We start from the raw sequence: 12,110 nt of genomic DNA, 5'->3' as shown, positions 1-12,110 counted from the left end.
CAGACTATTGTGGGAAATAGTTTCAGAGATCCCCACACTGCCACCTATACTGCATAGATGTCCACTTATTGATGCTGTTTTAAAATCTTTTGATGATGAGCTATCTCCCCGTGGCTGTTTATTAATCATGTTATCTGTAGACTATCACATGGTATGTTTGCAACATGTGTTAAAATTTAAATAAAGTACTGGGTTGTGACCTCAAATATCCCTGACAAAGCAAATAAAGACAGTTCCCTCCAAAGGAGGGCCAAATAAGAACAACCCAATGAGCCAGAATCCTTTCCGCTTGGAGCATCTTCCCAGCAAAAGCTGAGAATAGTGAAAATGACTAGAGAAATTGTTTTCCATGGAGCATTTGGGGTACTTAGCAGTTCTAGTCCCATAGTTTTGAGGTATGGTTCTAGACAGATACTGAGCACCCAACTCATACTTTCTGGATTCATGAACTAATTCATTATTAATTATAGCAATCAAATCAGTATCTTTTATGCTGAGTCTACCATGCGCTTGGTGCTAGAAGGGGCATAGTGATGTTAAATTCTATCTCTTATAACCTGATTAAGCAGATAAACTATGGCAGTGTGTATTAACCAAAAAAGAAAAAAAGAAAAAATGAAGGAAATGCAGGAAAGCAAATGGTAGACCTGAAGAAGAATCCAGAACAAGGAACTGGAACTGTTTTATTGTTGCTTTTTTTTTTCTGATATTAGAGCCTTACGTGTATCAAGACTGGCATCAAACTTACTGTTACCCTTCCTGCCTTAGCCTCCTAAGCGCTGGAATTACAGGTGTGTGTGTGTGTGTGTGTGTGTGTGACCACAACTCTGCTGGAACTAGGTTTTAATAAAGGGATAGTATTTAGTTGGTCAAAAGGAATATCGGGATCCCCAAAAGGTAGGAATAAGGAGAAGGTATGTGAATGGGGCCTAGAAGTGGAAGCAAGCCTGCTATGTGCAGGGAGTTGACCAAAATCACCAAGTACCAGTGGTGAAGAACGAGGCGAGGTAAAATGTAGGGAAGCTTGCAAGTCAGGAGAGGATATATCCATCACTAGGTAGTCCTGGGTGCAGGAAGGCAGGCATCCTGGTTCCCATCTGGTGTAACCTTGATGGCCTTCCTTTATCCTAGAAGCCCACAGTGGTTACTATGGGAATTGATTGTAAGTAGGCTCAGGTGTCAAAGACAATGAGGCCAATCAGGAAACCAGTAAAGCTTCAGGAAAGAACCTGAGCTCCATCTTGCAGGCATCAAAATGTAGCCTTTGTCTTTGACCCACTGCTCCCAATTCCCCTTACCCCTTGAGCCTCTGGTGGCCACTATTTTCCTCTCTACTCCTATGGCAGCAACCATTTTTGGATTCTGCAGTTACATAAAAGCAATACATTCTGGTGTTCTATTGCACAGGGTGACTGTAATTAATAATGCTGTTTATTTCAAAACACTGCCATAGATGACTGGGAAGGTTCTACCACGAAGAAATGACAAGCATTTGAGGTGCTGATTACCCTGATCTGATCATTGTACATCAGTTATACATGCATCAAAATATCACATTGCACTCCTAAACATATATATATAACTACTACACATCAAAATAAAAATTAACAAAACGGGAACCCTATCTTGCCATGAAAGATAAACATTTGGCCCTATATACTAGACTTCAGCCAAAGTATGAGTGATCACAACCCTGAAATCTGTGCTAATAGAGCCACCAAATTAAAAAATGCTCAGAGAATCAGCAGCTGCTGGATTCAGCCCTGAGGGAGAGGCAGACTCTCTCTTCAATTCCTTATTCCACCTAGCTTCTGCCTTCATATTTGCTTCAAGGGGCTTGCAGTGGCCTCAGAGGTACTTAGCAATTCTAGGCCCGTGTTTCAAGCCAAAATTCATCTTAGCCATAAAGGGTGCTTGTTGCAAAATTAGACTCCCAGATGCTGGGAGGAGAAATAGGGTCAGTGAAGAGCTCAGATGTTTCATCTTTAAGGTACTTCATTAATCCATGCTTAATGGGTTAGGACATCTTCACCAGTAGAGATTCTTGGGCCCCACTCTCCCAGAGATTCTGATTTCTAACTGGTTTGGGCATGGGCCTGAGCTTTTGTATTTTAATAACCATTCTTCAGTGGTTCTTATTATTGGGTAAGTTTTAGAAATAGTGGGTTAGTACATGTTAATGTTAGTAAAGGGGTGAACATGTTTGTAAAGAACTATAAAGCAAATAGTTTAGTCTTTGTAAAATAAACACATTAACCCCAAAGCAGCTGCAGGCAATACGTAAATGAAGATAATCACTTTGTTCCAGTCAAAATTTATTTATGAGACTATGCAGTGGGCAAGATTTGGCCCAGGCAGGCCTGTCATTCACTGGGCCCTAAAGCATTGGTTTGCATATTTGAGTGTTTTAAGTCAACGTATTGCAGATCTTCAGGCCCCACAGCTGAGCAGATGCTGTGGGACAGGAAGATCTTTTAGAGCCACCTTGTGTCCCCCTGGAAGTCAGACCTCACCTGTATTGAAGCATCAGGCTAGACATGACTCTGTGACATCTAGCCGAGAGCAGCTGGCAATGAGTGAGTCACCATCAGCAAGTGAGACTGAAGACTGAGAATAGGATAGAGTCTCCGAGACCAAGAAGACAAGGGTCAATGAGGAATGAGGCATAAACAAGCTGAAAATAGCTCTGAAACAGACACGGCGAGATGATTAGAATCCCTGAAATCTCTGGCAATTTCTGCATCCTTTGTGGGTGTGCTCCTGGAAATACCTGAATCTTTTCCTTGTGATGGTATAAATGTTCTGAGGACTGAATGTAATTTCGATGTTTGTAGGAACAGCAAAACTATTGGCATCTCCACATGCATATATACATAAAACAATATGTTCCTTGTTCAAATCTATTGCATAGGACAAAGGTAGAACCTGAACCTGGGAAAGAAATGTCAGGAGTGGACTTGAAACTTCAGCTGGCTGCAGGGAGGACAGTCACTAATCAGGATTCAGGATACTGGAGTTCTGCTTATTCGGATATACTGAGACAGCCCTGTAAGCCTCTGTTTCACATGTGGATTGTGTGACCCACCAAGGTCCCTCAGATGCCTTGCTCAAATCTGAACCATGGAGAAAACTGGCAGCATGTGATTTCAGAGAAGGAAGGTGGATGAGCAGCTAGCAGGTCAAAGAGAGCACCAGCTTTGCGTTTGTGGCACCTTAGTGAAAAACAGGTAACTGAAAATTGAGTCAAGCAGAGTTATCCAAACAGGGAAAGCTACAGATTCATCTAGAATGTTCCCTTTGCTTCTGTCTCAGTCTGAAGCCCCCTCCCACACACACACACACACACATATCCAGGATTTGAGCATCCAGATGAGCAACATACAAAGGCATTGATCTCATGAGCAATCACTACTGTAATCACTTTCGGCATCATCTCTGAATTTTATATTGTCTGCTTCCAACCAATTGCCCCTCACCCCTATGCCTCAGGATGAGAAGTCTGAGATTCCCTGGCTGCAATTTGAAAACATCAGAAGCCTTTCAAAAAAATAAATAAATAAATAAAAACAGTGGACTAAGACCCTGTCTCAAAACACACACACACACACACACACACACACACACATACACACACACTGATGTTCTGGCCCTGATCCATGGAATTGGCCTGGGGTGGAGCCTGGGCCTTGAAGGATTTTAAAAGCTCTCCCAAACATTTCTTCTGTGCGGCCAGAACCAAGACCACTGCTGGAGTTCCTGCTGGACTCAGGTAGAAGAAGTGAATTTTTATGAACTGTGCTCTGGGGGAGAGGTGATTGCTGACCCCATCGAACACAGCTAGGGCCCAAAGCTGACATGATGAGGACAATTTGTTTCTGATATGTCTTTTTCTTAGGGCCCAGCCCTCCTGTTGCTGACCCAGTAAAAGCATCCTGGCCACAGTGTAAATGATATATAATAGCTTAATGTACTGCCTTAATGTGCCACTGGCATGGACGTTTGGGGTTTAATACAAAGGAATTCCTGATTGAAAGACTCACAGGCTTTATGGCAAGGCCCACGGGAGAGGCCATTTAAAATGGTCCCAAACCTGATGCATCCCTCCTTCAGTCCCCATCTCAGTAAATGGCAACCCTGCTCTTTCTATGGACTTCTCTCTTTCGCCCTCCCCATATCAAACCCATCAATGTATGAGCTTGGTTCAGTCTCCAAAATATGTCCAGATTGTACTCACCTTGATCATTTTAATTCCCATCATCCTACCCCATGCCAGCATTACATTTTAAGTGTCTCACTGCTATCACAAATACTGCATTTAGCCACACCTAATCTGGTCTTACCATTAACCTGCACGCCATTTTCTTCATAGCAGCCAAAGGCATGCACATACGTCTCTTTAAAACTCACCAGTGGAATGAAACTCAGAGATAGCGCCATGACTTACAAGGCCCTACATGACTCAGCTTTCAGCTGTCTCTCTGAGCATATCTCCTCTGGTCCCCATTCCAGCACTGTATTCCAGTTACAGAGATTCCTACCCATCTCAATCCTATGCCTGCCTCAGGACCTTTACCATTATTTTTGCTCAGCAGTCTCTCTCTCTCTCTCTCTCTCTCTCTCTCTCTCTCTCTCTCTCTCTCTCTCCCTCTTTCTCTCTCTCCAGATAGCCTCATAATATCTCTACCTTGTTTCCTTTGCATCTCTGATAAATGTCACTTCCCAGATAGGTCTTCCCTTACCACAGTATGTATAATACACCCTCTTCCCCTAGAACATGTTTCTGTATGTGTACCTGTGTGTTTGTATCCAATACAAATGTCTCCAAAGGAATTGAAACCAATGTCTTGTGGAAATAATCATACCCATGTTCCCTGTGGAATTGTTCACAATCTTCAAGATACGGAGTCAATCTTCGTTTCCATACACAGAGGAGTAAGCAAAGAAGTTGTGAGATATATATATATCAGAATGTTATTCTAATTCTAAAGGAAGGAAAGTGTCCAAAGGCCCTGGATTCAGGCTTTCAGCATTGCAAAGAGAATCAAAAGTGAATTCTGACATTAGTCACATGGAAGAACCTGCAGGACATTGTGTTACATTAAATATGCCAGGCAAGAACAACAAAGATCTCATGATCTTATTGATATATGAAATCCAAAAACAGTAGAGTTAAAGACCAGAGTAAAACAGTGGTTACCAAGAGCTGGGAGCAAGAGAGTATGAGGAGATGTTTGCTGTTCAGAGCACAAAGTGACAGGTAGAATACGTTGTTTTATATCTACTGAAAAGTTAATAATAATGCAATTGCAGGTTTCAAAACTGCTAAAATAATGATCCTACCATGGCCATCCTCAACGTTCTCTTGTATAGTCCTTTATGCCCTGTTTTATTTTTTTTCTTACAGTAGTCACCCTTATCTGTCAAGGATATTTCAAGATTCCCAAGTGGATTCCTGTAACATGCATAGCACTGTATAAATATACCATATATATATATACATATATATATATATGTGTGTGTGTGTGTGTGTGTTTGTGTGTGTGTGTGTGTGTACATATATGTGTGTGTATGTGTAGTGTAGTGGGTGTGTATATATATGCTTTTCATATAAAGAAAGAATAAAGTTTTATTTATAAATTAGGTATAGTAAGAGATTAACAACAATAGCATTATGAAGTAAAACAATTAAGAGACAAGTGTGAGACGGGCTTTGGTGGCACACACCCTTAATTCCAGCACATGGAAGGCAGAGGCAGGCAGATCTCTGTGAGTTCAAGGCCAACCTGGTCTACAGAGCAAGTTCCAGGACAGGCTCCAAAGCAATACAGAGAAACCCTGTCGAGAGAGAGAGAAAGAGAGAGAGAGAGAGAACAGTTATAACAATTTACTATAATAAAAGTTATTAAAATGTGTTTATTGTTTGCTTCTGGAATTTTCCATGTTATATTTTTGAAGTGAGGTTAATATCAGTCCCTGAAATCACAGGTGAAACTGAAAGCTGGGCATGATGACACATGCCTATAATCCCAGAATTTGGATAGTGGAGTTAGGAGGACAAGAAGTTCAAGATCCATGGCTACATAGTGAGTTCAAAGGCTGTCTGGGTTACATGGTACCCTGAATCAAAAGAAAAAGAAAAAAAGAAAAAAACATAAAATTACAGGAAGAACTACTATAGCTATGTGCTACATAAAAAGTATTTATTAACCAGATATTGTGCTACCCATTTGCAATCCTAGCACTTGGGAGGCAAAGACAACACTATTACAAATTCAAAGTCAGCCTGGAATATATAGTGAAACTCTACCTTGAAAAAAAAGTTTTTTAATTGTCTCTTTGTCCCTGATGGAATAGACACATTATAAGGCAATAAGGCCATGGAATTTGGTCAGTCTTACTTACTCCTGTATCCCTTATCACCTAGAACATAGCCAGGAAAATAATAGTTGCCTTTAAATTAATCAGATGAATAAATAAGTACCCCTAAAGTCATGAGAATGCCCTTCAGCCTGACTCTTGCATTTCCTGGTTGCTAGGCTGCCTGCAGCTCAGCAGAAGACTAGAATCTTAACAACACTTCCCTTGGTCCCCACAGGGGATTGGGTTCAGGACGGCCCCATAGATACCTAAGTCCAGGGATGCTCAATTCCTTTATATATGTATATAATGCCATAGTATTTTCATGGAACCTACCCACACCATCTGATATACTTCAAATCATCTCTAGACGACTTCAGATTCTGAATACACAGCAAATGCTATGTAAATAGTTGTTCTCTGGGTTGTTTGGGAAATGAAGGCAAGAAAAATGTCTGTATGTGTTCAGTACAGAGGATTTGGTGGTGGTGGTGGTTCATGTATTTTTAATATGTGCTTGGTTGAGATGCAAGGATGCAAAGCTGTGGGTAACAAGGGCTGACTGTAGTTTACAGTGTTTGCTAATCATGCTTCCTGCTGAATTTTGGGAAAGTATTCAAGAATAAGAGAGCCTGACTGATTCTTTGGACATTTCATGCAGAACTGAGTAAACAAAGTGATGCATCGTTCAGAAGCAGAAAGCCAGGGGCACTGAGCTAAATCGCTCGTATCTCTCTTCCTGAATAGTTCAGAAAGTGTGGGTGAGTCATTTTGGAGGGCTGGGTTTCTTCTCTCTCAGATCTCAAAAATATTTTGTTATAAGTCTCCTTTCTAAGGGTGTATCTGTGAGATGAATAAGATTATTTCTGTAAATCCTCTGAGAAGTGTGTGTTCACACACAATAAAGTCTGCCATTTAAGTCAATCTCATATTAAGAAAACTGAATATGCAAAAATTCAATGTATATGATTACTGAAGAATTTTTCTTGCAAACCTCCTTAGGCTTAGAGCATTCGTAATGGGATTCAGTTTATCAAAATTCAATTCATGCCCAGTTTTTGCACAACACACCAATCATACAGGGAGACAATTAGCACATCACCTTAAAACACATTACCTTGCACTTAATAAGTAATCAATAATTACAAAACCCTATTGACTCATAGATCAGTAAAGCAAAATATCTCTGTACTTGAACACTTTATTTTTGAGAGAGTGTCTCACAATGGCAGTCCAGGCTGGTCTCAAACTCATGATCTGTAGGCTCAGCCTCCTGAGTTCTTGGGATGGCAGGTATGTACAACCACACTCGGTTGTATTAAGACATCTTAACTCCAATATTACAAAGGAATGGAGATGTCACCATCCCTTTGTTCTTTTTCCAGTCCCCCAAATCTGCTTTCATCAGTGCTGCAAAGAAGGCCAAGCTGAGGTCCAATCCTGTGAAGGTCCGATTTTCTGAGCAGGTGGCAGTTGGAGAAACAGATGCAGTAAGTACAGCCTTGGCTTCCCTCCTCTATCCTTGGCCAGAATCAACCTGGCTATTGAGATCTCAATCAGGGCCCTTCTGGCAGTGGATGCCTTTATGATGGAGTTGGAGCAGAAGGATCCTGGTGCTCTGAATGAGTGGATACTGAGGAGAGAGGAGTGTGCGGCATCCAGAGAGGACTGAGAGGGAGTGAAAACAACATATTGATTCACTCCAGATCTTCATGGTGCTTAGAGAAATTTCTGTCCATAGCACAATAGCGTACACTCAGGGCAAGTGTTCCATAAACATCTTTTGGCTGCTTGATCGAAGCAGGGAGGAAGTGATGGTTTTGTGAAGACCCAGAGAACAAGTGGCTGGTGAAATTGAACTCTCTTCACATTTAAGTGGTCCTGCAATTCCACATCTTGACTGGGGAAGACTGTGCTCACAGGTAGCCGCCTACCAGAAATGATACACTCTGCTTAAGTCACTAGTTTTTCCCCAGAAGGGATCCAGCTCCCTGCCACTAGCTACCTTTTCGGGGGCTGGGGGAGAAAGTGGTATAGACTAAGATTCTAGCAAATTGCCTGCTGTGTAGTATCCTCTTAAAGAGCAGTTAAGGTTGGCCAGCCCATGTCATGCAGCTGCCAATTTAAGGATTCATGGCCAGGCCACTGGTTTCCTGCTGTTTTGTGGCATTTGCATGCAGTGAACCACCTATCCTAGATGTGCCTATGAAAAAAAAGGTAGGTGGAGAGCAGAAGTCAGTGGGTACAGCAGTCATGACTTCTGTCCCAGAATCCCCGAGAAATCTGCACAAGTTGGTGATGCTCCAGTGGGAGTAGCGATAGCTGGAGCTACCAAGTGCTTTTGCAGGCAGTGGTGGGATGAGCTGTCAGGAAGCCTGATCATGTATGTACTAAGACACAGCTGAAGTTGTTGAGAGACATAATAGCAGTCCCAGAGTGAGCATACAAATCAGTAGGATGTCAGGCATTTTTGTAATTCTCAGAAGCAGAGGCACCGAGAACAAAGAAGACGGGACACAAGTGTCGTCCATCTTCTATTCCCCCTGCCTCTCTTCCATAAACCTAGCCCACACCTTTCTGTATCCCTGTGTGAGGAAGAGTGGAAAACCCCAAAGGGAAACCAGAAGACTGTCTAGGTAACACTCAGGATCCATGCCAATCCCAAGAGAACGGCTTAAAGAGATGTGAGGCTTGGTGATCAATGAAGAGAGGGCACAGGACTGAGCCCTGTGGCTCAGAGTGAAATGATTGCAAGGTCCAAGTTACTAATAAGACATTGGTGTCCTGAACTGTTGAAAATTCTGAGGGTGGGCTGGAGAGATGGCTTAGTGGTTAAGAGCACTGGCTACTCTTCCAGAGGACCCGGGTTCAATTCCCAGCATTCATATGGCAGCTCATAAATGCTTGTAACTCCCATTTCAGAGGATCTGACACCTTCACAGAGACATGCATGTAGGCAAAAAGATGAATGTGCATGAAATAAAAATAATGAATTAAAAAAAGAAAATTCTGAGGGCATAAGTTTGCAAAATATAGACACATGTATCCTATCCCACCTCAAAACGACAGTCAAGGCCAGGACACTCAGTGAAGAATTCCTGCTCTCCTCTACATTTTCTTACTTCATCTCCCTTCCATTCTCCAAGTTACCTACCTCGCTAGGCCACAGGCAGAATGAAGAGCCACCTCCAATTCAACCATAATAGCAACTGCCCCAGGGCAGCTGGAACCTATCCAGAGTTTACTCCTCTCTCATACAGGCCCCAATCCTGGCTTAAGACACTTTGTCTAGGAGAGAAAACAGCCCCATCTTCCAATCCTCATGCTTGCTGCCTGTGTGCACCATATCGGTCTATTGAGACCTGGGGAGTCCAAGTCCAGGTGACTCCAGGCTGCCCCATAATTCCCTTTCCCTTGTGTTCCGGGGCTTTATTAAGCAGCAAGAACAAAAATAAATCCTGTGGGCGTTCCTTGCCAACTCTATTTTTAAGCAAAATCAATTAAGTAATTATCTGAGTCCAAACCAGACCGCTAAATAAACCTTGCCACTACTGAGCGTCATCAGCCTAGGGAGCTGGGCCTCTGGGCCTGGCAGGAGTGAGCCATCTCAGGAGCAGAAAGGCCTAGACATCATCATCACACTTTTCCAAATTGATATCCATCCATGCCTTTCCTCTGTGGTTTGACCCCACCCAAACTTGCCTCCTGGCTCCTCTCCACCACTGCCTGCCACACCCAAGCTCAGGAGGATTTGCTTATTTAGTCCTTTGTCCACAACAGCTGCTGGATCTGAGCTTTTCTTCTCAGGCTTCCCTGATAATCTATACCAACTATCTCATTCAAAACTCAGAACCCAGTCACCCCTACATATTAGCCTCACCTGACTTACACCAGTTTGTTTGTTTGAGGTTCATAATGATCAGACATGATAAAGGATGACAGCAAAAATGCAAGTTAGATTCTCCCTCTGCCCCTCTCTTTGCTCTTTGATACAGGGTCTCACTATACAGTTCTGGCTGTCCAGAACTCCCTATGTAGACCAGGCTGACTTCCAACTCATGGAGATTTACCAGCCTGTACCTCTCAATTGCTTGGATTAAAGATGTGTGCCGCCATCTCAGGACCTCTACTGTTTCTATAGTTCCCTGGGATCTCAACAGGAGATGAGTATGCAATAGATGCTCTGTGGTTGCCACTTAGTTAAGAAATCTGGCCATCTATAGACTACAAGTACCCATAGTATGGATGCTGCTAGCCCAGGAAATGTGTGCATCCTCCTTGTGAATCTAAGCATTCAAGTAAGCACATAGTAAGCACCTATTGTCCATGCATTTAGCAGTCACTTATTCAACACCAACTGTGTGCCAGGTATGCTATTCATTGCTGGCACCACAAAGATGTGCTCTAAGTTTACTGTTGGTTGTAAATGACAAATGTTCTTTAAATATTGCTGGAAGCTAGGTTTGGTGATACAAGTCTGTAGTCCTAGTACTCAGAGGGGGGGAAAGAAGGACAAAAGGAACCAGCTAGGCTCCATAGCCAGTTAGCCTGAGCTGTATAACAAGGCCCTATCTCAAAAGTAAATAAATGAATGATTGTTGTGCATGATAAAAGTAGCAAATACTTACAATCTTAATACTTTGGAGTTAGAAAAAAGAGAGTTGAGAGCTTAAGGTCAGCTTGTACAACATAGGAGGACCCTGTCACCAAAAAGTGTGTGTGTCACTGAAAAAAAGAGTATGTAAGTTGCTATAGGAAAACATGGGAAGATTGGATCCCATGATATTGGACCAAGGCTTTACAAAATACTCATTTGAGCTCGATTTTGAAGGCTGAATGGGAGCTTGCCAGGGAGAGGAAGAGGAAGTCAGAGAAACACCCATTATTAAATTGAATTTTGGTTAATTGAGAATTTCACATTTACCATTTATAAATGAAGCCCAGTACCTGGAAAACTGCTGCTAAGGAGTTATCGGGTGTGCAGAAATGGACTCTGCCAGTGGTTCTGAATTAGGATCAGTGGAGCCCACTTTCAAAGAGTTTAGGTGAATGTTTGAGAGTGGGTTTGGTTATCCCAATGATTGTGTGTGTGTGTGTGTGTGTGTGTGTGTGTGTGTGTGTGTGTGTGTGTGCTAAGAGCACTTAGTGTCTCATAGGGAGAGACGCTGAGTCTGAAGGGAGTAAGGTGGCCCTGGAAAGATAAATTCAGAGACATGGAGGCATTAAAGAAATGAGGCTTCTAGCAATGGTAAGACATGAATCCAGAGAGATAGACAGGATCCAGTGGAAAAAAACAAAAACAAAAAACAAAAACCTAAAGAACAAGGCACAGTGGCACCCACCTTTAGTCCCAGAACTTTGGAAGCAGAGGCAGGTGGATCTCTGTGCTTTCTGGCCAGCCTGGTCTACAGAGCAAGTTATGGACTAGCTGGGGCTACATGGTAAGAACCTGCCTCTAAAAGGCAAAGAAAAAGAAAAGGGCCTAATTAAGATAACAGAGTGTCTCAGCAGTAAAGTGCTTGCCTAACATGGGCAAGGCTCTGTGCACCATCCCACACACCAGAGAATGGCAGAATAAAGGCAAAGATTGGCTTGTGAAGGGCCTGGTGGGAAAAGAAGCATCTGGATAAACTGGGGTGTGTGAGGTGGTCCAAAGAAGACTCCTCATGAGCTGTTCATGCTGTGTATGGTGGTCTCTACTGATCCAGTGCTGTGTAACGCTACAGAGCTTCAAACTGCAATAGAACACAAAT

The 12,110-nt window shown here is 42.6% G+C and overlaps 1 protein-coding gene across 1 annotated transcript in view; it reads left to right on the top strand.

Moving 5' to 3' along the window:
- Frmpd3 (FERM and PDZ domain containing 3) overlaps positions 1-12,110 on the top strand; it is a gene marked incomplete at its 3' end in the record, with an annotated part of 83,678 nt that overhangs the window by 30,784 nt on the left and 40,784 nt on the right. The window contains exon 5 of the mRNA XM_051178918.1: positions 7,743-7,847. Coding sequence (XP_051034875.1) covers positions 7,743-7,847 — 105 coding nt within the window. The remainder of the gene's footprint in view (positions 1-7,742; positions 7,848-12,110) is intronic.

The sequence above is a fragment of the Phodopus roborovskii genome, unplaced genomic scaffold (assembly GCF_943737965.1).
Source record: "Phodopus roborovskii unplaced genomic scaffold, PHOROB, whole genome shotgun sequence".
In the NCBI taxonomy this organism is placed as follows: domain Eukaryota; kingdom Metazoa; phylum Chordata; class Mammalia; order Rodentia; family Cricetidae; genus Phodopus; species Phodopus roborovskii.
Note: the sequence above shows the minus strand (reverse complement) of the source record. Positions and strands in the feature narration are given on the sequence as shown.